Source organism: Cyrtonyx montezumae, unplaced genomic scaffold (assembly GCF_038088225.1).
Source record: "Cyrtonyx montezumae isolate F1298 unplaced genomic scaffold, pur_monq_1.0 scaffold_21, whole genome shotgun sequence".
In the NCBI taxonomy this organism is placed as follows: Eukaryota; Metazoa; Chordata; class Aves; order Galliformes; family Odontophoridae; genus Cyrtonyx; species Cyrtonyx montezumae.
Window position 1 is genome coordinate 879,512 of NW_027071948.1, and position 27,322 is coordinate 906,833.

A 27,322-nucleotide genomic window follows, 5' to 3' on the forward strand; every position below is an offset into this window, starting at 1 on the left:
CCTCGGCTGTGGTGCAGGGAGGGATCACACAGAGCTCCAGCTCTGCAGGAGCTGTCACACACTTCCCCCCTGCATTCATGTGACATAATTCACAGGAGGGAAAAACATCTGCATTATGAGTAGGCAAGTCGTCAGACATGATTTTCTGCACATTTAAATGCTAGAACATGAAATTAATTGCTTGACACTATTGTCTCGGGAGGATCGATTTTTATAGCTGGAAAATAAATCTCTTTTTCTCCTTGCAGCACAGTGAGCATACTGTATGTACATCACCTTCTCTTGATATACACAAACATTTATGTGAACACATCTGGAACTGACGGAGTGGTCGGCTTCTGCTCTACAAGGAACTGAAGGGAACATGTTTTCTGGCAGTCCATCAGGAAAGCAGACTGCTGCTTCCTGTCAGTCCATGGCAGATACTTGTACAGAAGTGGAGCAGATAAGGGCTACATCGTTTTGTCATGATGATCAGGACCTGTTGGTTTTTGACACCACTGAGAACACAGGTAAGAAGAAAGCAGGTCTCCCTAACAGAAAGTGTGCTATCTTTATGCTGCATCTGCTTGATGCAAGGCTCGTCCAGCACAGTACAAAAGAGAAGGATGGACCAGCAGATGCCTCCTCTGCCACGTGCAGTCAGAATCCGTGCTGCCTCACCACCCTGTGCTTCCATCGATCCTCTGACAGCACCCCTGGGATTTCCTCTCTGGGAAGTACCTGGCAGATGGATCGGGGCCGTATTTCTCATGCAGCCGACAGTCCACATCTGTCCAGCAAAATCCTGCTTCTTCAGATGCTCGAGGCTGAAAGCACTCCCCCGTTTTCCACGCGGGGTTCGGTTTCCCCAGCCCGTCCCTTGGACTCCCTTTGTGTCCGCTCTCCGAGCATCACATCCTGGAGACCCTCAGTTGATCTCTCCCTCCGTGAACTCTTCTTTTATGGACTGTTTGCGGGACTTGCAGTCTGGGAGGTCAAAGCCAAAGTCTGCCCACTCGTCTGCCGCGCCGCGGTTGGGGATGGTGATGGTGTGGCGCACGCGGAAGTGCACGGCCTCCATCACGCGCTGCCGCTGCAGCTCCCCCGAGCTGCCGATGGAGATGGAGGCATTGCTGCTGGAGCGGATCAGCTGCTGGGCCCCGTAGTCGTGGCTCTGCTTGAGTTCCTGAAGGCCCCTCCAAATGATCATCCGGTACTGCTCCGGGATCTTCAGTGCTCCGAGATCCTGGAAGAACAGTGCTGCTGAGGCGCGGCGCGTCACAGGAAGGCTGGGATGGAGCCTGGCCCCCAGCTCGTGGCTCAGAGGGGACGTGGGCACAGGGGGGAGTGCCACATCCTGGCCCTGGTCGCCACCCAACCACAGAACAGCCCACAGGGGGCAGCTTCTCAGTTACTGACCAGTTACTCGTGGTGAAGCTGGACCAGTTATTCAAACGCAACTTTGAAAGTCAGCCAAAAATGCATCTTGTTATTTGGGGACAGGGGACAGTGACGTAAGTTCACTGTATCACATCAAACTACTGAGAACGGCAGGGCTCCCACTGCATACGGGCTGAGGAGCAGCAGGTTCTCCTGCTCACAGGACGAGGAGCACAGCCCAGCTGGCTTGCATGAGGCAAGAGCAGCAGGGGGCTCCAGGCAGCCCCCATGGGGGCACTGGGGGAAAGGGCTGTGGTCCCTGAGCCCTGCTGGCAGGTTGGTCAGGGCCCCTCCCTGTTGGAGGTAGCTGGTGTGGGCAGCAGCGTGCTGTGGTGCTTGTAGTGCTAACTGAGAGCTGGATCATCTCAGCAATGGGGGCTGTGCCAGAACAAATACCCTCGTGGTGGAGAGCTGCCACAGAGCCATGTTAATGCCAAACACACAGACTCATATGAAGGTTAACTAGAGAAGATAGCGAGTGTGCAATTAGTAATTACAAATATCAACTCGGACAGACAGCTCAGCAACCTGATGCAAAGTTCTGGCCATATCAACCATTTCTTTTGACAGCTTACAGTTAATAATGGAGTTAGTTCAGAAAATGGTCCAAAATCAGGCTAAGATTGTGCAACTGGCCCCAGCTACCAATGAAAAATCATTGTGTCTTCAGCAGCTGCATCACCAAAATGTGCTCTCCCACTTTACTGTAGCTGCCAGGTAGATTCCTACAAACTATCTGGGGAAAAAAAATGAAACAGAATCAGGGCAGAAACTTTTTTTCTGTCCAAAATACTGACGTGGGAACTTAAAGGTCTGGTTTGGGGATTGTTCTTTGTGGGACATCTGAAAAGAGCCAAACAAGCGTGCTGAGTTATTGACTTGTTTCTCTGTTAGCTCATAGATCTCATCTCTGACAGTCTAGAGGAACCAATAAGAGGCTGTTGTGGTTGCTACCAAAAACTGAACTACTGCTACATGTGAAGGACTAGAAATGATGCATAAATGGAAGACAAATCATGGGGAGTATTCTGTAACAGGTTGGTGCACAGTTTTTCTTTTTAAAAAAAAAATTAACAGTTTTGTCCTTGCTTTTAAGATCAACAGCTCATAGAAACAAGTGGTAAGAACAGATCTTCCCAAAGCATTTACCTCTATGGATAGGTTCTGCAGGTGGTAAATATTCTGTAACCCTTGTGAGGTGAAATAGTCGATGCAGTTTGGACACCCCAATCCTGTTAAAAAACTGCAGAAAAAGTTTGGAAAATAAAGTGGCATTAACTTCTCATGAATATAAGCTGTGCTCTCAACCAACACTGTGTTTCAGCTCATTGAAAAGGCAGAAAGGAGACAGCAGCGAGCTCCTGCTGCCTCCAGACTTGGCAACACTTCCAAACCCTTGTGATATGGATGGGATGTGGGTGAACGAGCAGAGGAGGGGACTCGCTCTGGCTGCTGCATCCTAAGTGTGACCTAAACTTCCATTAATGTCAGAATGAAGAATGGAACTATGTTCATTCTGAATATTACTGTGTTGTTTTGTTGTTTTTTTTCCCTCCTCTTCAGATCTTCTGATGAATTACCTGCACTGAGTAACTGGAGGGAGCCTGAGCTACCTGAGGAGGAAAAGGGCCCATGCCTCAGTTTGGACAGCAAAGTCAACCTCTGCAACTTACACTCTAATGCAGCAGTGTTCTGCCTGTAGCACTGGGCTGGTAACTGAATGTACAGGTGCTCTGACCTCGGTGGGATGTCTGCTGAAACATGTTCTACTTAAAGACAGCAGTAAAAACTGTGGAGCTGCAGACATATTCCTCATGGAAATGAACCGTGTGGACCAATTTCCAGACATCAGTACTAAGGAAGGCAAAGGTGGAAGTTCACAAAGCTGTGTGCCAGTTTGACGTGCAGGAAAACATTCTTGTTCAGGAGGACTTAATGTTTTAATTAAGTGAGGACAGATTACCCAGAGGTCAATGAGAGCAACAGGTGTTTCTAACTGGTAGGTAGCTGGGCTTTGATTTTTGAGATGAGAATGGTCTATGTGATATTATGAGCAGTGATTTCTCAGTTGGGACCAGTGGCCAGTTGACCAGTTGCTAGACAGATCTGAAGGTTAGAGTAAGGGACAACAGCAAGAAACATCCGAGGACAACACAAAAAAGGCATCTGCTGCCCTCCCTACCTGACTAGGCTGGGGTCAGGGTTGTAGGGTGGAGGAGGGGTGCAGTGTGATCCTGAGACCATGGACTGGGACGAGTGGCCCCCGTTCATTTCTCCATTGGCTTGCATGGGGTGGCTGTTCAGCATTCCAGGTCCTAGGCAACAACAGTGTAAGCACAGCACATCAGTCAGACATAACCCAGACAGTTACAACAACCACTGTCCCTCAGTGGGGACCCCGCTGTGCCACAAGCTAGAATCAGATTGTGTGCTCTGCTGCACCTTACCCATTGGTCCCAGGCTTGGTGCTGAGCTGGAGCTGTGCTGTGCTGGCTGCCCAACCAGCTGGTTCACAGAGGGCAGCTTGTTGATTCCTCCCCCGTGGACTTTATTCATAGGTGAGAGGACAGGGCCGTAGGAGGAAGGCGTCTGCAGCTGATTTCTGCTCAGGGAAGAGAAAGCAAGTGATGAACATCCGGCAGAAAGGTGTGGAGCCAGCTGGCCACTCCACACCTCCTGTCTGCCTGCTCGGGCTCTCTGTGCTGAGGTTTCAGGCAGCACTGAGAGCAGCCCAAGACAAATTGTACTGGTGCAGAATTGGCTGGGCTGCATTTATGTCAGGCAACGGCCACATGTCTGTGGACAGTCCCTGCAGATGGAGAAGTCCCTGCAGGACAGGCCCCCTAGGAAGGATCGTGTCCAGTGCTGTAGCTTATGCATCCCACGATGCTGTAAAAAATAACTGATCAGAACTGCTTGCAGAGCTGCAGTGGGCACTGGGATGGCACTTACTGCCTCTGCAGGAGCTGCTGCTGTTGCTGCCGGTAGGAGTCGACCAGCTGCTGCGGGACCAGCTCCACCAGCTCCAGGCTCTCCTTTATCTTCATCAGGATCTCAAAGTTCTCCCGGCCTCGCACCTGGAGGAGGGAACAAGCCCAGCTCTCACCGTGGCCCCTCTTTTCTACCCTGCCATGCAACCAGGGACTATTCAAGGAGCCAGGACTCCCTCAGGCACAGGCATTTACACATGCTTTCTGTCCTCCATCTCTCTGTGTAACTCCAATGCCTGCAGCCACGCAAACCATTCCTCCTGACAGTACATCCCCAAGAATTTCCCTTGCCACACCTCCAGCCACGATGGGCAGCTGCTCAGCACTGTGGCTCACTGACACTTACAGGCACGTAGTACATCTCTTCCTCCCCGTGTCTCCGTTTCTTAACGCCCGGCCCCAGTGCTGGGATTGCCTGGGGGCTCTGTTTGAATGCTGGAAAGGAGAGGGGGAAAAATGTTAGTGGAAGATGAGAGTCAAATCTGGCAGAGGGAACAGCTGTGTCCTCTGGGCACGCAGGAGCAGTGTGCTTTGCAAGCCTTTCCTGAAAAGAGGGAAATAATTCTCCTTGAGGTAGCTAGCTTGACATATCCCAAATGTGTGCTGTCACTCAGGAATTATGGCTGTAGGAGTTTTGTGTGTGTTTTAAGAGAATTTCAGTTTTCCCTCTCATTTCCGTTCTCCTGTGTCCTGCTGCCCTTGGGAGAGCAGGACACATCTGGTTCCCTGCAGTATTTTAGTTCACATCATGCAGAATGCTTGCTTAACTGTATTCTGTCCTTGATGATATTCCTTCATAAACAATAACAAAGAACAAATGTATCTGGACAGAAAGGCCCTATGCTAATATCACTGCACTCTGGGGCAGGAAGAGCAATTTTGCTTTCTGCTTTGAAGAGCAATGCAGGCTAGGAGCATGGGACTGTGACAGAGGTACCCTCCCTCTCCTGGGGAGCAGACTCACTGCGTTTGTTGGCGTTGCCATTTTTAGCTGCATTCTCATTCAGGGCTTGTTGCTCTCGGTAATGGTCTTCATCGGCTTTCCGGTCTCTGCCAGGACAGGCACAGATCCGTCCCTCAAATGATCGCCTTCCTAGGACTTGGCCGCTGGGAGGAGAGAGGAATTGGTGGATTTGATTCTGCCAGGAACGTTCACTTGGGCTCAGCCCAACGTGTTATGGCCTGGCTTAGATCCTCAGGTGTGGGGAGCCCCGCTGCTAACAGCCTGAACAGGAGCACTCTCCTGTGGTGGGCAATGTACCACCCCTGCCCTCTTCCTAGCCAGGAAGGATGCAGCCTTTCCCCCCTGCCAAGGGTGGTGCTCCAGCAGCCACTTACTCTCTCGTCTCCAGGGTGATGATAATGAGGATGGGTCTCCTGTTCATTCCTCCCACACAGCTGCTGTTGCACATGAAGTTGTACAGGATGGTGGTGAACTCGGTCCCCACCTGCCCAGGAGAGGGGAGCAGACACTGAGCAAGGAGTGAGGGCATCCCTTTGGGTAGGGCTGTGCCCTGAGCTCCTTGGCAGATCAAGCAGAAGGAGCACTGGAAAGGGGAAGAGTGGTGATGTGGCCCTGCAGTGATGGGGACTGTCCTAGGTGGGGAGAGGGGACTCTGCAAGGGCTGTGGGATCTCTGAGGTGGAGGCTCAGGCCACAGCTGGGAGGGATTTCCTTCTGCACCTGACCACTCAGGAATGGGGAGCTCAGAGCAGGCAGAGGAGGGCGTGGATGTGCTAGTGCCACCGGACTCCTGCCCAGGACACAAATCTGCCTCCTACAAAGCAGATGTCACCGGCAGGTTCCCCCCTCAGCACTGGGACGAGAGCTGGTTCTGCTCCCCACCATCCCCAAAGCAGATGTGTACCTGTGGGGGCTCGTAGGGCACCATCACGCTCTGCCGTCCTGTCACAGGGTCGTCCACGTACTGGGAGAGGTTGTTGCCTTCCACCCGGATGAGGTGGCTGGCTGGGGCTGACTGGCCTGCAAGTTAGGTGCCTGTGGTTAGGATCTGGAGCTTCACCATGCGTGGGGCAGCAGCACCTGTCCCACCAGCTCTTCCTGGCCACGTTTTGCTGCTGGGGCCATGCACTCACCATCGTTAAAGTCACGCCCCAGCTCATGGTTGGGGCAGCGTTTCACCACTTCTGTCACGTGCTCGGCCTTCTTGTAGACAGGCATGGCCCGGATGATGGTGCCCGGTGGTGGAGGGCTGGACACCTTGATCTGGATGGGACATGTCTTGGCAATCTGACAGTAGAGCTTCTTCAGCAGCGGGGAGTACTGCAACAGAAGAGAGAGCTGTGAGCACAGCTTGCGAGCAGCAGATGGAAAACATGGGCATGCAGCTCAGCATGCACTGTGGGCAGCAAGGAGCCCTGGGTGCCTGCTGCCCTGTGCCTGAGGGATGCTGTGTGCACGTGGAGGGCTGAGCACTGTGGCTCTCACACCACGCTCAGGCAGGCGCCTGCTTTCCCGCAGCTCCTCTGATCCACCCACCTTCTGCCTCCTGAATGCTCCCAGTGAGATGCCAACATGGCAGCAAAGCAGCATATTAAAATAATGACTCGTTATAAAACCAATTGCTGCCTATTGTACTGTAACTGCTCCGGGGGTGCTGTGCCAGCACAGGATTCCCCGTGTGCTGGCTGCACTGATGCACTGTGAAGCTGCACAAGAGATAGCTGCCTTGCAAAATGCTGCTGCACATCCCTGGTGTGTGTAGGGGATGTCATGCATTGATTTTGCAGTAACTTCTTACCCCGAGGCTCAGCACTTGTTTCTCCCAAGCAGTGTTTAAATGTGACCGAGTTCACCTGCACAGCACAGTGTCCACACCAACTGGGACCTTGTAGGGAGGGTTTCCCAGCTGGCACTGTGGGCTAAGGAATCCGTGCTTCACATTGCATAACAGAATTACAGCTGATTAGGCAAGATGTCAGATGTTAATTATGTCTAGTAAGTGTGGTGCAGAACGGGGTTTGTCCTGACCATGACTCAGTTCTTCACAGGCACTTGCAGTCCTAGCAGGTCACAAAGGGGATGGATCAGGGAGGCTGGGGACAGAACTCTGCCAGGACAGGCACTGGGTGATGCTGGGCTGGAAATCACACCCAGAGCAGTGTGCTGTCAGAAGATGGGCTGTGACCACTGAAATGCTCCTTGGGCAGACACAGCAGGGTCTGTCTGGTCATGCACAAGGGGCAAACCCCTCCTGCAGAAGCAGTGACTGTCCCCACTCAGCACAGCTGTGCCTGCAAGGCAAAACCTCCCTAGGATAGCAGAGTCCTTTCCCACGCTGGAGGAAGGTGAACACAGTGAGGGGCTCTGGGCCCTAAAGGTAGGAGGGCAGGTGTGGTTTGGGACTGCCAGGTGCCCCAGGCAGCTGGGCAGGAGGGCAGGGCCTGTCCCTCACCTTCCACTAACTGCTGTCCTAGGCACACATGAGGAGATGCAGTTCCCTTCCACCTTGCCATGTTGTTTTCCATCTAACAAAGAATTTGTTTGCTATACACGAGCCCACCCCTGCTGCACAGAGCTCAGCTAGTCCCTGCACGCAGGGCGTGTTTCTGCTCAAAGTATTTTATCTTGTTCCCACAATGCATGCTTTATGCCAAAAAAATACCACCGTGCTGAATGTTTGTGAGGATGTTAGTGCTTGTCCTAAGCCACCAAAATACAGGTGTGCAAAGGCCAGTGAGGCTTTGCTTCCAATGCCTCGCAGTGAGAAAGCATCTCTGCTTTCCCTGTGGCCTCTAAAGCAAGCCAACAGTTTTACTCCAGGCTGCTGGTAGGATGTTAGGGGATGTGGGGCATGTCATGGTGTCACCTTTCAGCTGCTCCTTTGTGTATGGTAGGGGTGCAATGCATTTCTTGCTGGAGCAAGGGCTGAGCCCACGTAACCTGCTGCATGTGTGTGATGGGGACTTAATGTTTTGGGGAGACAGTGTGGCAAAACAAGGGTTATGTGGAGGGGGCTCTTCCCTGCCAGGTGTTAAAATACTGACAACTCCTGTCAAAGGATCCTTTCATGTAGACATTCCCGGGCAGTCCTCAACACGCCTGGGAAATAAAACTGCTCTGGAAGAGTAGAGGTGCATTACGGCAAGCTCTTTGGTAACAAATTCTCTCATTATACCATGTTATGACATGGATAAATCTCTGTTAAATAGCACAGCGATTGCCCCGCAGGGAGAAACGCTGCTGCTCAACACAGGCATGCCTCTGCTGATAACCTTATCATGTCTTAACAGCTCCAGCATTGCCTTCAAAGGTCCTTCAACAATAACAAACTATCCTTTTAAGGGACTCCACGCTGATAACTCTGGGCAAGAAGGATCAGGGCTGTGTCCCATCACATTGTGCCCACAGTGCTGGATCGGTGGCACTCAGCTCCCTGCACTCTGCTGCAGCCACTGCTGGAGCAAAGCTCTCCTGTCTTGCAAACCCTGCTTGTTCATGGCCACTTTTGGAGTAAGCATTATATTTCAGTATGTTTTCAGAATCCACAGAGCTTCTATGTGCTCGGCCCTATTTTCAGCCAAGAAAAGCAGTGCCTGTGTTAAGGACAGTAAAGTGAATGCTTTGAGAATCCAGACAGAGTGCCAAGCAGGTGCTCTGCTTCTCCACGGTCATCTTCAGCTGTGCAGAACTGTGCTGTCAGTTACTGGTGCTTCCCGAGGAGCAGCTGAAGTGCACACACCTGGCTTACAGAGTGCACCAAGGCACTGTGCCTTCCCCAAGTGCAAAACAGGAGAGTGCCAGGAATCAGAAGCCCAGAACAACACAGCAGTGTTTATCACAAGGACTGGTGCAGTCACCCTGCTGCTTCACACTCCTCTTTTTGCCATGGCCACGTCATTGCCATGCAGACCCAGGGCAAGCCTCTGGCTGTCCCTGCACATCGTTCCTGTTTGCGTGCAGTTTTTGCTGGTGGCAGCTGTGGCTCCTGCTGGTTTGGGAGCGTGCTGCAGGAGTGCTTGGCTGTCGGCCAGTGGAGCTGTCCCTGGTATACGGGAAGCAAGCACGGACAGGGCTGTGTCGGTGAACCGAGCGGTGCCGATGCCTCAGCAGCATCCCTGGGTGCCTGGACACATTTCTCAGCATCTCTGGTTGCTGGTGTGGCAGCACTGGAAGACCTGAATCCTAGCACTTCTTTCAGACCTACACAAAAGTTTGAATTTGTGCCGTCTCGAGGCACCTCCTTCCTTCACCTCCACTTGGTGTTCTGTGCTTTAGGCTGTCTGCATTGCCCTTCACAGGGGCTTTATTCTTACAGCTACCTCTGATTGTAGGAGAAGGTCGGACAGCTTGTTTGCAGGGCACAACAGGTTCGTGTCACTGTGGCTTCTGGGTGACTGTACAGCATAAACAGCAATATAACCAACCCTAAGCTTACATAAACTTGCAGAATACATATTCTGTTGTCTTTTCCCTCTTACAGACACACGGCTTTCAATGTAATGACTTAATACCCCACAGAAGTTAATCTTTAGGCTGCTGCCGTTCACCCTGCACACACATCTGAGACCTCAGCCCTGCAGCTACTGAGCAGGAAGGGAGACACGGGGGAGGTGGGCTTTCCTCATGTATGCTAAGATCCTTGCTCAAAAAATAACCTGAATCTTCTGCACGGAGACCTACCAGCAGAGTCCATCTGCCCCCGCTCCTCGCTGGGCAGCAGAACCGCTAGGAGGATGTGTCCCGACAGATTCGGAGCCGATAAAATCTTATTTATCTTCAACTGTTGACACCGAAGCGTCTAGACTTGCCTGCTTCAGGAGGGCTGCAGCCAAGTCCTTCTTTCTCTCTTGAAGGAAATGATTTGCTCAACAATTACTTTTTCCACAAATCCCCCCCCCTCCTCCCTACCAGCCTCCTCCTCCTCCTCCTTTACATTCCACTCTCCTCATTAGCTCTACTCGAGACGTGTCCAGGACTGCAGTCAATGGATCCCAATGAAGCCACTAGCCTGGCAAGGGGGAGAGAAGAAAAGTGCTGCCTCCGGCTGCTAATTTCCTTGCACTCCCCAGCAAGCAGCTGCGGAGCTGCATCCTGGGACAGGTTTGGACAGATCGCAGTGGAGAGGTGATAATAATGTGTCTGTCATCTTACTCAGACATGTAGCATCTTGCAAACCGCAAATACCGTTAACCGGCTCGGACGAATCTGTTACGACAGATCCTGGAAGACATGCCGACTACAGAACTGACTTTTTCTTTCTAATTTTTTTTTAATAACCACTTTTTAATCACCGGCCTATCCAACTTCTCACTGAGTTGGAAATTCCTCTTAACGTTTTCCTTGCCGCTTGCTCACCACGAGCTGAGGTTTGCATGTGCATCCCTTGTGCTGAACAGGAAAGCATCCACCTGTGCCTGGTGCACAGGGGCTTGGCACAGCACAGTGGCATGGCTGCAAGGAGATGCAGCAGCACCCGTGTCCCCACCCCGCAGTGACCAGGACCTGCCTGGGATGTGGGATTTTCTCCTGAAGCCTGGCAGAGCCCAGGCAAGATGCTCTGGCCATGACATCCCCAGTCCCATGCTCACAAATGCTGGGCCACTGTTGAAGGGCTGCCACACAGATATGGGGTAGAGAGGCACCCAGAGGTGTCCTCTACCCATGCCAGTCCTCTACCAAAACCACCAAGAGCTGGCCCAAACCCCTGCCACCACTTCCCCACAGCAGACTGGCTTCCTGGCGTGTCCCATCTCACCTTCCTGCTAGTGAGGCAGTTGCCAGCAAGTCATTCCCTTGACCTGTGCATACCATACACGTTCAAGATAGTGGAGCTGATAGTGGATCGTGTTGGAACATCACACACCAAATTCCTTCGCCTTTTTTCTTAATTCCATTGTGTCTGGAGCTCCTGGAGCCTCATCCACGCCCTGCAGAAGCTCATGGAAAGCCTCCAGTAGGCTGGCTTCAATGGGCTTTGGAGCAGGATGATGCTGAGGTTGCTTTCCTATTCCTGGCATGCCAAAATATCCATGCTCTTTTGCCCAGCTACTCAGATAAAAACAAAGATGTTTATGGCTCAGATGTAGAGTGTACTGAGCCATGTATGCTCTTGCTGATTTTTAGGCCACTGCTGTTGGACAGATACCTCTGTAAAACATAGTATGCTGCCAAAGAGATTGAAGAATTTTCTACAGATGCACCTGAAGATCTTCCCCTCCTCTTTACAACTGCCTTTTTATTTCAACATACTTCAGGTATCAAGGAGAGCTTACCTCCAATAACCCCAATTATTTCCATCCTTCCCTTTCAGCTGCCATCAAAGAAACCATTTCAGCTCCCCATTCCCCCAGCACCAAAGCTTCAGCTGCAGTATTTATGGAGCAACTAGACTTGGGTCTAATTAAGCCCAAGTGCAGACTGGTTTGCTTTGAGTAATTGCTTGGCTACACCTGCTGTGGCAGGAGACCCTCAGCTTGGCTTTGACCCTCTCCAGCCACAGACACCTTCCATCACTGGCTGTGCACCAAAACAGCAAACATGGTGCTGTACACGGGCTGGTAAGGGGTATCCTTGTGGGGATGGGACCCCACCTGCCCCCAGGGTTGGCTGGAGAAGCAGACAGCTGCCCCTTTCCAGCCAGGCCACGGGGGGGCAAAGACCCCATTAACACTTCTGCAGGCTTTGATGCACGATAGCATTTTGGAGAGGAGGGAGCACTGATCCACCTCAGGCCTGACTTGAGAAAAATACTAATTATCTATCAGTTACCAGCTGGCCAGCGTGGTGAGGGGCTGCCTGCGAGAAAACAGCCAAGATCTGCTCACTGCTCCTGCATGTATGGGCAGCTCCAGGGAACTGTGAGTCCTGATAGCTTCCAACAAACAGGCAGGCTGCTGGCGTGCCTTGTCTTGCACAGCCACGGCTCCCGTCCTCCTCTCAGCCCCATCGGCACAGCCTGCTGGAGGGGGGCTTTCAGCATGCAGGGAAACCTTATTTTCAGCATCTGTTCGTTGCTCTCTGCTAATAAGAAGGCCATTAAAATTGAAAATGAAGGCTTTGTACAGAAAAGACCAGCACAGCGACTCTGGTTCAGAGTTGGCTGTGATTTTCCAAAGCCGAGCTTGATGCTGTGGATAGAGACAGCCTGGGCAGTCAGGACCTTGCCACCCACCTGCTGCCTGGCATCCTTCTGCAAGAACAGAGCTGTTTCTGGCAAATGTGGGCCCCAAATCTGTGCACAAAGTCTTCATCTCTCTCCACCTGTTCATGTCATAAATTTACAAATTTTCAAGGCTATAAAGAACAGATTTTGATCTTAGATTTTCCATACTGCTGTCTAGGACCCCTACCTACTTGTCCTGGATTAAGCCAATGGTATCTGCTTGAAGTACAGCTTATCTTTAAAAGACTCTTAATTTAAATACTTCAGGAGTTGGAGAATCCACCACATTCCTTGGTAAATTGTTCCTATGGTTAATTATCCTCACTGTTTAAAAAAAAAAAGTACGCTGTGTTTCTAGTCTGAATTTGCCTGGCTTCATCTTCCAAGCACTGGATCTCATTATGTCTTTTTCTATTAGATTAAAGAGCTGTCTGCTATCAGAAACCATCTCCTGTGCAGGCACTTGCAGACTGTGATCAAGCCACCCTTACTCTTCTCTAGGAGACCTTTAATGCCATGCATTTCTGCTCCAGATCTTTCATCTTCTTTGGATCTCCCTCCCAACCCTTTTCTATTTTGTCAACAGCTTTTTTGAAGTATGGACACGAGAGCTGCAGACACACTGTGGTCTGAGCAATGCTGTGTGTGAAGGCACCCCTGCTCCCCCAGCAGCAGTGACACTGTTGTGCTGAGCCCTCGTGTCCTCGTGGTTGCACAGTGATGAGCCCAAAGCCTGAAGAAGTCTCCTTTCCTAAATGGGGGATCCTCATTCACTTGGTTTATGTCTCACCTTGCATTATTAAAAGACTGTTTATCATTGTTTGCTTGAGCTGCAAACTTAATCAACTTTAATGTATGCGTTTCCAAACCCATGGGTAACCACATGGTAGGATTCTGCAATATGAGATGTGAATTCCTGCTACAGTTTGTTTTTCCAGCTGACTTACCCATTGCTGTGAATGGTGCTATACTGAGAACAGATAACACTGAGTCTCCCTGAGAATATCCTTCAGAGGAAAAAGCCTTTAGAAATAGGACTCTATTAGGCTACATGCTATGTATCGAAGAACTATGTCAAATCACTTGACAGGACTGTCTGCACTGAGTTATTTGTTTGGCAATGCCTGTGCACCAACTGTCAGTTCTTCATTAGCTGGAGTTTTGGTGATTCAGCCCAAAACTGAGAAGCTGATGGAGCTGCTGATCTGCCAAAGCCTTGCATTCACAGCAGAGGGATCCCTGCAGCTCTGAAATGATGGAGGACAAAGCCATGCAGGGGAATTCGTGGTCAATGCTAGCAACTTGCCTAGTGTACATCATTTGGTGCAGTAAGTCCTAAAATACTCTAAAGCTACCGATGAAATAGGAATTGTATTTTACTGTTGCTTCTTTCCAGCTGCAGGAATAAACCATGCATGCCCTTTAGCACACCAAGATCTTTAATTCAACTTCTCTCAGCAAGGACTGGACCACCACTGAGCCATCAGATGCCACTGTCCTCTGCTGTCCGTAACTTGTAGCTTTCTGTCACAATTGCCTGCATTTCCTACCATTCCCATCCTTATTTGTAAGCTTCGAGACTCACGTTCCTAATTTATGCAGAGAATCAATCTGCATATGTACATCATTATTTGTATGCTGACTGATGGACAGCGTATAATGTGTGATGTTTCGCTGAATTAATGTCATCCTTTAGCCAGAACAGATTTTCAAGCAGCCTAATTTTAATGCAGACTTTGAGCTGAGAAGGAGGAAGGAAGCAGCCCTGTTCTCCAACACTAAATAAACAGCTGCACAGCTGGGACAGGAGTGGGAGCAAGCCTGTCACTTCAGCAGGACCACTTGTGCAGGCAGCACCCATGGGCAGCAGGCAGTGTGCAGCCCTTTAGAAGTCCTGTGTTGGTGGCTGTTTCAAATCAACCATTCCCCACACTCTCTGGGTTACAAGGTGCTGCTGGCTTGATCTTGTTCTCTGTGAGGCTCAGCAGTGGTGCAGCGAAGCCTGGTCTGGTGCTCTGAAGTATCAGCAGCTCCCAGTGCTAGATGGTGGCATGCATTCTCTTCACCAGGGGAGGCTGCCACAGCATTGGCCAAGGGTGTCCTGAGTCTGGCTGCTTCCCCAAGGTGCGAGGTTAGAAGGGTTTACTCAGGACTGATGAGGCATGACTGCTCCAATATCCAAAGGTGATCTTAGTGCAACAGTTTGAGAACCAAAGCAATCCCTTCCTGACTACTGCAGCTCCCAGCAGAAAGACACAACAGCTACAGGATTATGGACAGCACACGGTGATGCTGAGATAGTCTGGGCTCAGTTTAGTTAGCCACATAAAGATCCCAGGTTCCTGACCACTGCCCTGCAGTAGGAGGAGCTGGACTGTAAGCCTGCTGTCTCCCACTGAATAGAACCAGTTCCTCCTTGTCTGCAGAGCTCCCTGTGCTTGCAAGAAGGCTCCGCACAGGAGGCAGCACTGTGTGAGTGATGCCCACTGCAGACTTTAGCAATCAAACCAGAACATGCCTCATTCTCTCCTCCAGAAACAGCAGCAGCCTGCCTCAGAAGTGATGGGGCACTTGTGGCCTGGGATGCAGACAGCAGCAGGACAGGGCATCCCTGCCAAGGACAGCTGCAGCTCACAAGAGGTGCCAGCATGGCATGCTCACCACGTGGGCAGGCTGCAGGGGCTTCCTGCTGCTCCCTCCTCTGCTCTTCTGGGGACAACCAGCCACCTTCGTGGCTTTTTTTGATTTACTCCCTGCAGCTGCAGCATGCAGCTGGGGTAAAGGAAGGGTCTTTCCTTACTGCTAATTAAAGGTGAGCACAGAATGTATTTTTAATAGGTGCTCTCCGTATTAAACGTGCACAAACATATCCTGTTTTCAGTGCTGCCCAAGGGTATCCTGCAGCACCCAGCCTGACCCTGCCCCACAGATGTGCCCACCCCATCACACAGCTGTCTCCCAGGAATGTCCAGCCAGGGACAGCAGCAAGCAAGCATCTGACACTTCCCTGTCTCATCACTCCGTAACAGGACAGCTAGGACAAGACACACCACACTGGTGTGAGTTTGGCTTCCATTCAGAGGTTTTGCTTTTCAAAATCACACCAAGGAACATGTCTTCTTTGATTCATTACCTATCCGGCTGGCACTGCCCCAAAGGTTTCAGCAGGACATCTGTCCTGTGACCCCATCTGCTCCTTTCTCTGTATGTCTCTGCAGCCTTTGTGGCATGGAAGTGCCTGTTTTCCTGTGCAGTTCCTACGCAGCTTTACATTTAACTGATTTCAGTTATCCTCCAACATGTCCAAGAATGGACTTGAGCCACCTCCTATCCAGAAGACCTTCAGTTTAGGTAAAACCTAACAAATGCATCATTTAGCATCATCTTGCAAGGAAAGACACTGCAAAAGAGTGACAGCCCAACCACTCCTAGGAGGGTAAGCTGTAGCTGATCGTGGTGCTCATCCCAACCACTGGTCAGCACACGTCAGCAGTGAGGGCTGAAGCTGAGGGACCAGATACAGGACAGCTGTTTTGCAGCCCCAGCCACTAATTCGTCTCAATTCAAATGCAAGTTTCCCAGAAGCTTGTTTGAACTGTGCTGCAGAGAGCCGAGCTGTCAGCATGGAGCTGTGCCGTGCTGCTCTGCCTGCAAGGACTCCTCACCCTGACCAGGTGTCACTGTCCCTGCAGCACCAGAAGCAAGCAGTGCCCAAAGGGCAGCAGCCTGCTGCAGGACTCATCTCACCTGGTTTTGCAGCACAGACCACTGCACTGCTGCAGAGCCTCCCTCTGAACACCCTCAGCACAAAGCACGTGTGCAGGTCCTAGCACTCCACCAGCAATGCAGGGCTGTAAGCCCGCCACGTCCTGGGCTCTGTCTGCAGAAAAGCATCCCAAGACACCTTCTGCCTACTGAGGAAAGGACTTTCTTAGCAATTAAGCACCTCAGCTTCCAAAAATAAAAGTGATTCTCACACCTTGGGCTGATACATTGCTCCTGGACAGCTCTGCTTGTATCCTGATAATGTCAAATGACAGCGGCAGAGGAAACCCTGTTGCTCCCTCTTTGTGTCACTTGTCTCATCGCAGCCTCTCTGCTCTGCAAACATCTTTCCACAGAAAAGAAAAGCCACAAGCATATCTGAAAAGAGCTCCTGGGGACATTCAAACGGCAGTGAAGAGGGCTGGAGGTGACCACCGTGCAGCAGGGAAACCTCCACAGCCACAAGTGCTGTTAGTTAAAAATACAGTCACACACATCCAGGACTCAGCCTGGATGTGACTTGAGGACTTTTTCCCACAAAAAGAAAAGCAGCTGTACTATGCTCAGGTCAATTCTTGTTTAGAGCAGAGGACTCCACTGTCAGTCTGTGGACGCATGAGGAGAATGATAGTGGCCCCAGACTGCATTTGGGTTGGCCCCAAACTCAGGAGTACTGAGCCCACATGGCATGCACGATGTGTAGCCATTCCTTTGTAAATAAATACCTACTCTGCTAACTCACTGTGACTTCTAGGGTGAAATTACTCCTCTGATACGAGATGAAAGAGGATTATAAATGAAAAGCAAGAACTTAAGACAAAGCTAAGAATGGCCCCAGCAGAACAGAGTGAAGGTCCATCTCACCTACTGCATCACCTCTGACAGCAGTCACTGGAAATGCTTTGGGAAGCACTGTGAGAACAGCTCAGGCACTTCTCCCTGCACGATTTTCCAGCTTTGTGATCTTCAGTGACATTTACAGGTAGTTTATGCAATTTCTGCAGCAGAGGTTATATTCAAATCACTGAGTTTAACCCATTTGGGAAAAAAACAAAAACAAAAACAACTAAACAAAAGCAAACAACCAACAACAAATACCTGTAAAAGTAAGAACTAGGTGTTTCTGCCTGTTTTTTCTTATCATGGTCACCCGTGCAGGTAAAGCCCCCACCAGTGGTGGCTGTGCAAGAACTACACATCCTGCAGTGCCACACACCAGTACTCCTGAGCATCCCAAACACCAACAGCATCCAGGCATGCACGTGTCTGTGGCAGCCTGGCTGAAAGCATTGCCTACAATAGCAAGAAGGGAAGAACGCATGCAACTTACTGTCCAGGTGGCTGACTTGGCTGTGCTGGATTGCTGGAAGGTCACCTCAAAGTGGTGGGGACCTGGGTAGTCAGTGTTGGAGGGGATGACGGGAGCTGGGGACATGGCGTCGAAGGTAGAGCTGGGCTGCGAGTAGGGTGAATGCGTTGGGACATTGGAGGTGTGCTCGGAGCTGTAAGGGCTGGTGGAGGCTGCTCTGCTGCCGATGCTCTGATCCATGCTGTTGTTCAGCAAATTAAACTGGGACTGGAGGAAGGGAAAAGGGGAGGAGGGAAAAAAAGAAAACACCAGCCAGTTTAGAGACATGGAAACCTCAGCTATACTTCTTCAGGACTTCAGGTGTCCTGTTACAGCTTCCTTAAAGGGCCAGCGTGCTGGAAAGTCAACCAAAATAGCTGCTCTGGGTTGGTTTGTTTTTTAAACAGGTCACCACTTGTGTAAAGGATAAACTCAACACATTTAAGTCGTCCCCTTTTATCAGCTTCATCCTCACTGGAAGCAGCATGATGCCAAGATCCCTGGGTTTCTAGCACATTTGACACGCAAAACAACTCTTCTGCTAGTGGGGGGAAGAGACACGTTATTTTTTTGAGCTTTGCTAAGATGTGGGAAAAGCCCTACTGCACTGAGGGGGAGTAACGACCACGGCACTACGCACACAACTCTGCTAGGCAAGGACCACAGAAAGGCTCTTTTCTTCCCCGAAGCGAAGCAGGTTGCTTCTCAGCAAATTCCTGGAACCTCACCAGCCTCATCAGTGTTACCAATTTCCAGTAAAGGACTGCTCAGTGCCAGACCTCACAGCACTGATAACGCCAGCCAAGCCTGCAGCCAGACCTCACGCAGGGCACAGGTTCTGCGGGTACCACCGCACCTCTCACGGGGGAACTGACCCTGTGCTTCTGGGCTCAGCCTGGAACTGAGGCTACTGGTGGCCAGAGTGAGGACCGCCTTTCTAAGGTGGGGAAGGAGGTCTTCTATCCAGTAGAAAAGGAGAAGGAGGCTTTGGCCTCCACTGTAACTCCACGTGACCCCTCTGCCCACCCCTGCCACACTGTGGCTTGACAGAAGCCTGGTGCGTGGAGGTGAGCACCCCACAGCCAGTGCTCTGCACCCCCTGTGGCACTGACCACTCGAGTTGCTGGCACTTATTGACGTTGTCAGCAGTGCAGCATCTGCTCAGTGCAGCCCGGGCTGGTGCAGTGCCTCTCATCCAGAGGCTGTTCTCCAGTAACCTCCGAGATCCTTATTGAAATGCTGATTTTGCAAAGTGCTCTTTCCACTTGGAAAATTCAGGTAGAATTAAAAGCCCCAGAGTGGAGACAGAAAAAGCTGTGGCTGTGATGGAGCACAGGGCAGCAGTGCAGGCCCTGCAGACACTGCTACATGTTAACACCGCCACCAGCTCAGCTCAGCTCAGCTCCTTGACATCATGCCCTGGATGCCAGTCAGTACCTCCAACCTCAGAGCTGCTGCCTTGTTTGCAAACAGATCACCACCATCGTGACGCCATTACCCCAGATCAGACCTTTTTCTGCACTCATTTACTTGTACATGTGGGTGCCACTTCTGGAAGGAGTTCCCTTCCATGGATATGAAGAACCAGATCTGAATGGTGGTTTGTGTAATTTGTTTCAGAGCTGGGGTGTTTGCTTTCAGTGGCTTTCACTGATGCAAGTTTAATTTGGGGAAAACCTTAAACTACAAAGTGCATAGTTGTGATGCAGCACACTGCAAATAAGGTCACAGAGCAAACTCCCCTATTTATACATCTACCAGCTCTTATTCCATGACACTGGGCCAAAACCTTGCAATCCTGCGTGGTGGGGATTGTGCCTTCAGCTGCTGAGCAGTTCTGGGAAGCCCAGGAGGCAGCACGGCGTGTCAGCTGGGCACAGCAGTGGGCTGGGGATGTGCCTGTGCCCTTGGAAGGCTGCTGGGCTGCGAGGCTCACGACTTAGGAATCAGGAGACGTGTTTTAACTTGGGATCCTCACCTCACCCAAATGCGTACAATGTATAATGGCTTGAATGCAATCACCCTTCTCCAGGAAAGCTCTCCTGTTGTCTGCATCTCTCACAAGGTTCTTGGAGTCTGTGACTAGCTGGAGGAATGCCGAACAAGATCTGACTTGCTTTTACAAATACAGCCATTTTGTCCCCCAGAACATGTGCATAAACCCCTCTATTTCTTCTCTATAAATAGCCCTGCTGAACAACACCCACCTGGGCTTTCCACAACCCCAGACTTTACCTGGAGAAAAAACTATGAGAAGCTTCAGCAAAATGGCATTAGAGGTGGGAAGTCAACACCACGCCACCACAGCCAGCTTCCAGCAGGGACCAGGGTGATACCAGCTGGAAGCTGGGTGGGAGATGTGAGGCATCGCATGGGAGGAGATCCCAAGGAGAAAAGGACTGCTCTCATTGAGGGCAGCACAGCAAATCCACAGCTCAAACAATCCATGAATATCAAGATTGAGCAGGTTTGCTCTCTTGTGATGACTGGGACAACGGAAAGGCTTCAGGGAACATTCTGCACACACCCTGTACCCAGCCATGGGTGTTTTCTTAGGAATAAATGGGAAGCGAGTGTTCCTCACTCGACAAGCAAACAAGCCGGGGTTCAGAGCTGCCGTAGCACACGTAAGGGCACAGTCAGACAAAAGCAGGTTGGGTTTGCACCGTCAGGCAGAACAGCAGCGGGTGCCGTCCCAGTTACTCATATCCTGTCGAAATGGGAAATAAACAGGAAGGGTTTTGCCTCCTGGCAAAATCTGCCGCTCTGGAGTGTCAGCTCTGGAGCTGCAGTGCAGAGAGGGGTGAGATGTCCCCTGGATGTGACTGGAAAAGAAACAAAAAGCAGTCCCAGCATGATGTAGTGAGATTAAAGCAGTTAGAGCTGGAGCTGTGTGCGGCTGAGGTGCATGGCAATGGAGCTCAGTGGAAAGGTGAATCGAGGCTGATGAACTGAACAGAGCATCACAACCACCCTTCCCATGACAAACCAGAAACCTCACAGCAGACCCATGGGGTGGCCAGCAGAGTATCACTTGCACTGCCCGACCCCAGGGCACTGCAGCACCCCAGCCCTGAACAGCACACTCAGCACAGCTGCAGTCATTTTTGTTTAAGTGAAGTTGTTATGCGACATAAAAGAGTGCTTTCTCTTAAAAAATTTATCACTTGAAACAAATGAATCACTCATTCAAGTCAGTCAATGCCCAGGACATCCAAAGGTGGGAAAGCCAGTCTCTGTAAATTAGAGGAAATTTTTCTTCAGGCCTTTTTCACCTCAATTAATACTGCATGTTTTATGATCTATCCTGCTCATCACACAGGTTGGTTACAAAGCAAAGCCCCCAGTTACTCGTGTTTGTAAACCTGTTGGAAGCAATACTCAGAGCCAAGCTCTGTGAGTCCAATGACTAACTCAGTTTTTAAGATTGAGCAGATTTTGGAAGTATCCCCTTAACAGAAAAATCCAAGCAAATCCAAGCAAGAGCGTTGGTACATTTGTCAACAAATCCAACATGGTGCTTGTGTACATATGTGAGCAAATATATACCTGTGTGTTTATACACATGCATCAATAACACATGACTGCAGAAAGGACATTTCCAGTAACAGCGTTACAGCATAGAACAGCGCAGTACATACATGGTTTTCATTACTTGCATAAGAAAAAAAGGAGAAATCAAATAATTTCTGTTTGGAAGGACACCGGTGCACCCTTCTATCTATAACTACATCTCCATCTAAATTTTTTGAATGCCAGAGAGCTGACACAAAAACCTTTTGACTAAGAAAGCAACCTCACCACCTGAGGACAGGGCTGAAGCTACATCGCCTGCAAGCACGGGTGTCTGCCCCCACCCTCCCAGTCACTTAAAACCAGGAAAGACAAAGCTGTCTGGGGATGTGGGTGTTTGTCAGGGGCTGCAGCCTCTGCATCTGAGAAGGTCTGAGGAGAAAGTTGAGCTGGGTTTGGCAGGCAGTGTTTCCACTGAGGGATGCTCACAGCTACCCTGAGCCTTCAGCCAGGTTTCTTCAAGGCAAGCACACAAATTTGTGTGTACAAATTGAAGAAGTCAGGGAGCCTGTGCTTGCTTTCATGAAAGGTTTAAATCAAACCTAGATCTCTGCAGAGCACAGCACAGGAGCAGATAAAACATGAGAGAAGCACAGACCAAGCTGGTGAAACTCCAACAATCCCAGGTAGACACAGATAATTTTCCTTGAGCTGCCAGGTCCCTCAGGTGCAGAGGAGCACTGGGTCCAGTGCGGTCACAGAGCATCCCAGGCAGCAGAGTGAAGGCTCAGAAGCCTTCAGGGCACAAACTGAGCTCCTTCTGCAGTGGCAGAGAGCAGTCACAAGCAAGAAGCAACAAGGCAAGCCCCGTTAAGAAAGAGTAGCACCTACCGTGGTATAATGCTGCATCGGGTCACTGATGTACAGCATTTTAGTCTTCTTGGGACTTACATACAAGTGGGAACTGTCCTGCCAGAGGAGTCATGGGGTCGGGAGGAGATGGAGCCAAGCAGGGAGATGCAGTGCCGGAGCATGAGGCGCGGGGCTGGGGCAGCAGTGCCAGGGATGCTGTGCTGACCACCTGTGTGTGGTTTGTTGGCTTTTTTGCTTCTTTCATCTCCCTTAGTTCTGTCAACTAGCTGCATCCAACAACAAAACGGGGCCCACCCCTTTCTGTCCCTCATGACTATTCATTAAAATGCAGGGCAGGCCCAAGCTTGCCCAGTGATGGACGAGGCTATACCAGCCAGTCCCACCGAGGGGAGAGCAGGGGTCCTGTACCATAATTAAATCCAGCCACACTTAATTCCAGAAAGCTGCTTGCAGCATCGCCGGAGTCAAAACCAGCAGCCTCTACCTGCAGACTGAGGTGGCTGCACTGGCCTGGGCCAGCTGATCCAGTGACACTGAGATCATTCCAGTTCGTACTTCTGGGGCTACACGAGCCAGCCGTGCCACCACTCTGTCCCTCTATTCACCCCACCCTGAGCTCTCAGGGGATTCTTTCTGCTGCATATCAGTGGCATTAGCAAACCATGTGAACAGCTCAGACTGGGTCTACCCGGGCTTAAATGCTCCTGGAGATCTCATTGGCAAAAATGCCTGGAGATCAGGTAGCCTCCCAAGTCTTAGCAGAATCTGCTAACAAATGTTCTTTTTCTTCCTGTCATCCCACTTTATTTCACTGGATTTAATTGTTTCATTGAGAGATGATCTATTTTTTTTTGAAGAAAGATCTAAAAAGGTGGGTGCTTACTGAACAGATAGCTGGAAGCAGGGCATGAGGTTGGAAGCTCAAAGACTGCTAGCTGCAGCACAAAGCCTGCGGTCAGCCAGGTCTCCTCCTGGCTCAGGGTAGAGGGCTGAATGGTCTTTGCTTCAGCCAGACACTGCTGTGGAAGTCTGCAGATTAGAGCAGATGGGCACTTCAAAGAGTAGTGGGCCATATTTTCAAAGATGAAGCCAGTGCACATCCCCTGCCTCTACACACTGTGTGTGCGTGTGGAGCCAAGCACAAAGAGGTCAGAGCAGCATCCTAAGTCAAGCTTTAAGCACTGCATGAACTGGAGCTGGCATCCCTAAGAAAAAAAACTAATGGTGGAAGAGGAGTTGTTCTCAGTAACAGTAACTCACATTATTTTCTTTATTTATTTTCATACATGTCAGCCTGCCATGTGTTATGGTGATGAAAACTAGCAAAACCTATACTCAGCTCTCTTTGAGCTCAGCAGCACAGTGCTGAGTTGCACAATGGGATCAATATAAATATTTACTCCTGGCTCATTAATTGGAGCTCCCTGGCCCCTGCAAGCCCCCCAGCCCTGTGGGAACAGACTGGTTGCACAAGGCTCCTGCTGGAGGGGGCTTCAGTTCCACAGCAATAAGGAGCTCTGCAATTAGCACTGCAGCCCCCACCTCAGCTGTCTGCCAGGCTCCTGCCCCGCTGCACACAAAGGCCTGGCAAGAGAGGGAAAGTAAGCTAAAAGCGAGGGAAAAGGAGGCTGGGGGAGGGGAGGCAAGCTGGTGAGGACAGAAACAGGGGCTTTGTGGAGGGAGATGCTGAAATGGATAGAGCTGCTGCATGCTGGAGAAGGGATGCTGGTGGGAGGCCAGGCTGCTTGGGGGAGAACCATTAACGCTGGGAGCAATACAGAGACTCATGCTGCCTTGAGAATGCCTGCTAGTGGATTTCTAATGCAGAGGGAGATCCTGATGCCAGATGAGCAGTAGTTACAGTGTGCTGTGCAAACCAGCCTTTGGCTTTCAGAAGAGATGGCAAGCTGGTCTTTTTGAGGAGGTTATTTCTAGTGCACAGTCTCAGTGATGTTTCAAACTGAGTCATTTTAAAGTCTCTGTTCCTGAAAGAGTACATCCTAAACGTTGCATCAGAGAGACACCCTGTTACCAAACTCAAGCTTTTCCTGCCTTACCTTTCCCAGAAGAACATCCAGGTGAACCCCTCAGCAGCAGAGCATGACATAGCCCTCCAGAAGCCTTGTCTGTGGATCAGCTTGCTAACAACTTTTCTATGTAGTACACTTATACCTGAGCAAATCATGCTCTGTTTCTATCAAGGTATTTGAGCTCTATCATCATCACAGCACAGAAGCCCTATTTAAGCAAACAGAAGAAGATGCAAGTGTCCAACACAGAGCCTGCTACCTACAGTCACTGGTGCACTTAATCTAAACTGTGACAGCTACCTTCTTGGTTCCCACTCCCAGAACTGTGACTGTCACTTGAGAATGATCTAGAGGAATGGCAGAACAGTCATTTTATTTCAGGTTACTGGACACTGAACCAAACAATGGCAGCTCTGCATTTTCAGTGTTTCTGTTTGAGTTACAAGTTCCCATTTCCTACCCTAAAGCCACCCAATCACCAGAGGAAAACAAGTTCATATCTGATACACCTCTCATTTCTGCAGTCTGAGAACACTCACCATAACAGAGTCATTCATGCCTCTCATCTGGAAGACATCCATGGTGACCTCTGTGCGGTTGGAGACCTCATTGCTGCCTGTATGACCGGATGGAGAGAGGTCGAAGTAGGTGCTGTCTGGTGCCCTATAAGCAAGCAATGGCAGATGGTCAGCTTTCCAGCTCTCCTGCACCAGCAACGAGGCCACAGCTCAGAAAAACTGGCTGTGCCCAGACCAGGCTGGTTGGTTGTTGGTTCTGGTGGGTACTGCTGGTAGATGCCCTTTTCCACAGTGTGCTGTGCTACATGGGTGTGGGTGGGGGCTGATGCTGTGCTGCTGGGGCAGTGAGCTTCCCAGCAGGCACAACACAATGCAAGTTGCCTTCTACCCTTTCAGAAAAGATGAGTCGGTGTCTCCTCTCCTCAAATACTGCAGAGGCATTGCTGACCCTGCTGTTCAAATACCTTTGCTTTCTTGTACAAAAAGTGTGTCCAGATGCTGACCTCTGATGTGCAAGAAGGCAGCAGCAATTTGCTGCACCACACAGCTTTGTGTGGCCCTTTGCTATGTTCATTCCTTTGCATTCATGGCACAAACTGAAACTGTTGACTGTTGCACAACCCTTCACTGAGGGAAAGTAGTTTGGCAAATGAGATACCCTGAGCAGATCAGAGCCTGGGAGCAAAATTCTGAATGCATGAAAGGAACATGTGAAAATTGGTAGACATGAAAGATACTAGTCTCCCTTCATGCCATATTGATTAGATGTGCTAATACAGAAGCACTTCTGCTTCAACACACACAATCAAATGCCACTTACAGTGTACTCCAGAGGTGCTCGAATGTTGTACTTTCATCAGCTGGAGAGGACTGGGACATCTTCACAGAGGGGGAATCTGACAAAGGATAGATCACTCTAGGGACAAAGAGAAACAGCAAGGTTAGTATTGCTAGAGTGCAAACAGAATGTCTCCTTTTTCCCTGGAGGCTTTAGAACCTGGACACACAGAGATTTTAATCTGTTCAGCATAGTAATGGAGTGGATGATCTAATGCAGCATTTACACTCCTCTATTCCTGGAAAATGCACAGAGACCTAAGTCAGCTGTACTACACTCAGATTGTGATAACACAGGTTGCAAATGCTGTGTCATAGCACCATGTCACAGGGTATCATTCCCTCTGTTTTCCACTGATGTCCAAACTCAGGTCAGCAAAGTGCAGGAATTTTCTGGGCTGCTGGGACAGCTCCCACTGGGCTCCCAGAAGTGTCCTTGCAACAGACCTCTGGTTGCAGGTCCTTTCACCAAAAGTGGTATTTCAGGTGATGACATCACCTCCATCATCTCCAGACTTACAAAGATGTGGGTACTTTGGAAAGGGACAGAGAGGCAGGGTTCTAGGATGTCAGCCCATTTCTGCTAAATGCTGATTCTGTGACGCAGGGTTCCCATCTGAAATGTTTACAGCACGCTCCAGCAGTTTTCAGCACTGCTACCCACACAGCCCCTTCCACCCTTTGAGAACTATTCTTAGCAATCATTTTGAACCAGGTTCATTCAGTAAAGAGCTTAGATCTCCCAGATACAGCAACACTGAATTCTTGAGTAGGAAGTCTCTGAATAAAACTGAAACACACATTTAGTTGGCAAATAAAGTCTTGCAGTAAGAATCAGAATCAGACATGCTTGGTGCTACTCCCATGAGAGCATGTTCAGCAGCCCAGCACCAACAAGGAAAACCCTTTTCTGCAAAGCTGGTGATTTATGGGTGGATGGGGTGATGATACCCGACAAACTTGATAGGACAGCACGGAGAGTGAGCTTGGATCATCTGCAGCGTGCTATGAGCTACAGAGAGCCCAAAGGTCCCCAGTTTTCTTGCTTCCTTCAAGCACCAGAGCACTGAGAACGCTGTCATCTTTCCTTTGTCTCCCAAGCCCCCGGAACAAAAGACAGCATGCTGCGGAGGGCTGGGCTGCAGCCATCTTGGTCAGCATGCTGCCTTCCTCTGCTTGCAGCTGCACCATGCGACTGCCCTCCTCCTCCTCCTCCCCATCCCCCTGCTCCCCAGCGCTGCAGGGGCTGCCACCCTGCCCTTCGTAACACATATGCATCCCAGAAGCACTCTGGTTACCCCTTGTACCCACACAAGGGTTACCATCTTGTTTCGGCTCAGAACCGACATCTAATAGCGAAAGCCTGAAAACTTCCTGCTTTTCAATCTTAAACCGCTCGTGGTGGGAGCAGCCGCTCTCAGAATGATGATGTTCAGGGCAGACCAGCTGCAGGGCTCTTTCAGTGGTCTCTGAGTCAGCTGGGGACCGGGTGGTTTAGGAGCAACAGGCACCGCACTAGACATTAAAGTGAAAGCAGGGTGGTGTCCCGAAAGCTGACCCCACGCTGGTTTCTGCCACATCTGCGACTCAGATCTGAGTGATGCAGCACCTGCAGATGCTCTTCCAGGAGGGCTTGGCACAGTGGCAGAGCCTTTGCTCCCCACAGGACTTTTAGCCGAAGACTGAGCTCATCAAAGTCTCACTTCCGCCCATCCCTCCTCGTCCCACGTGTAAACAGAGAGAAAAGAAAGGACGGGAGCAACAGTTTCAAGAAAAGGAAAAGCTCAGAGTTGCAGTGAGGCTTCTCGGGCCCTTACCCTGCCTCCATGCTGCTTTCCATGGCCCTGGGTATCGGTAGCATCAAGATGGAGCCAGGCCTTTTCTTTCAGCAGCGTGAGCAC

At 50.4% G+C, this 27,322-nt stretch overlaps 1 protein-coding gene across 2 annotated transcripts; it reads right to left on the reverse strand.

Annotated features, from left to right (window-relative positions):
* Positions 1-659: 659 nt before the first annotated feature.
* TP73 (tumor protein p73) lies at positions 660-27,322 on the reverse strand. 2 transcript variants are annotated; one of them, XM_065737907.1, is made up of 14 exons: positions 27,239-27,322; positions 25,405-25,500; positions 24,606-24,729; positions 17,633-17,878; positions 6,509-6,695; positions 6,280-6,395; positions 5,751-5,860; positions 5,377-5,519; positions 4,759-4,847; positions 4,375-4,499; positions 3,870-4,024; positions 3,605-3,737; positions 2,572-2,665; positions 660-1,228 (listed from the first exon to the last, which is right to left on the reverse strand). In XM_065737907.1, exons 1-14 carry the CDS (start codon positions 27,280-27,282, stop codon positions 911-913), a joined length of 1,980 nt encoding a protein of 659 aa, XP_065593979.1. In that variant the 5' UTR covers positions 27,283-27,322; the 3' UTR covers positions 660-910. The 2 variants fall into 2 exon arrangements, with proteins under 2 accessions (XP_065593979.1, XP_065593980.1); XM_065737908.1 differs by lacking the exon at positions 2,572-2,665 and having other exon boundaries at positions 1,124-1,228.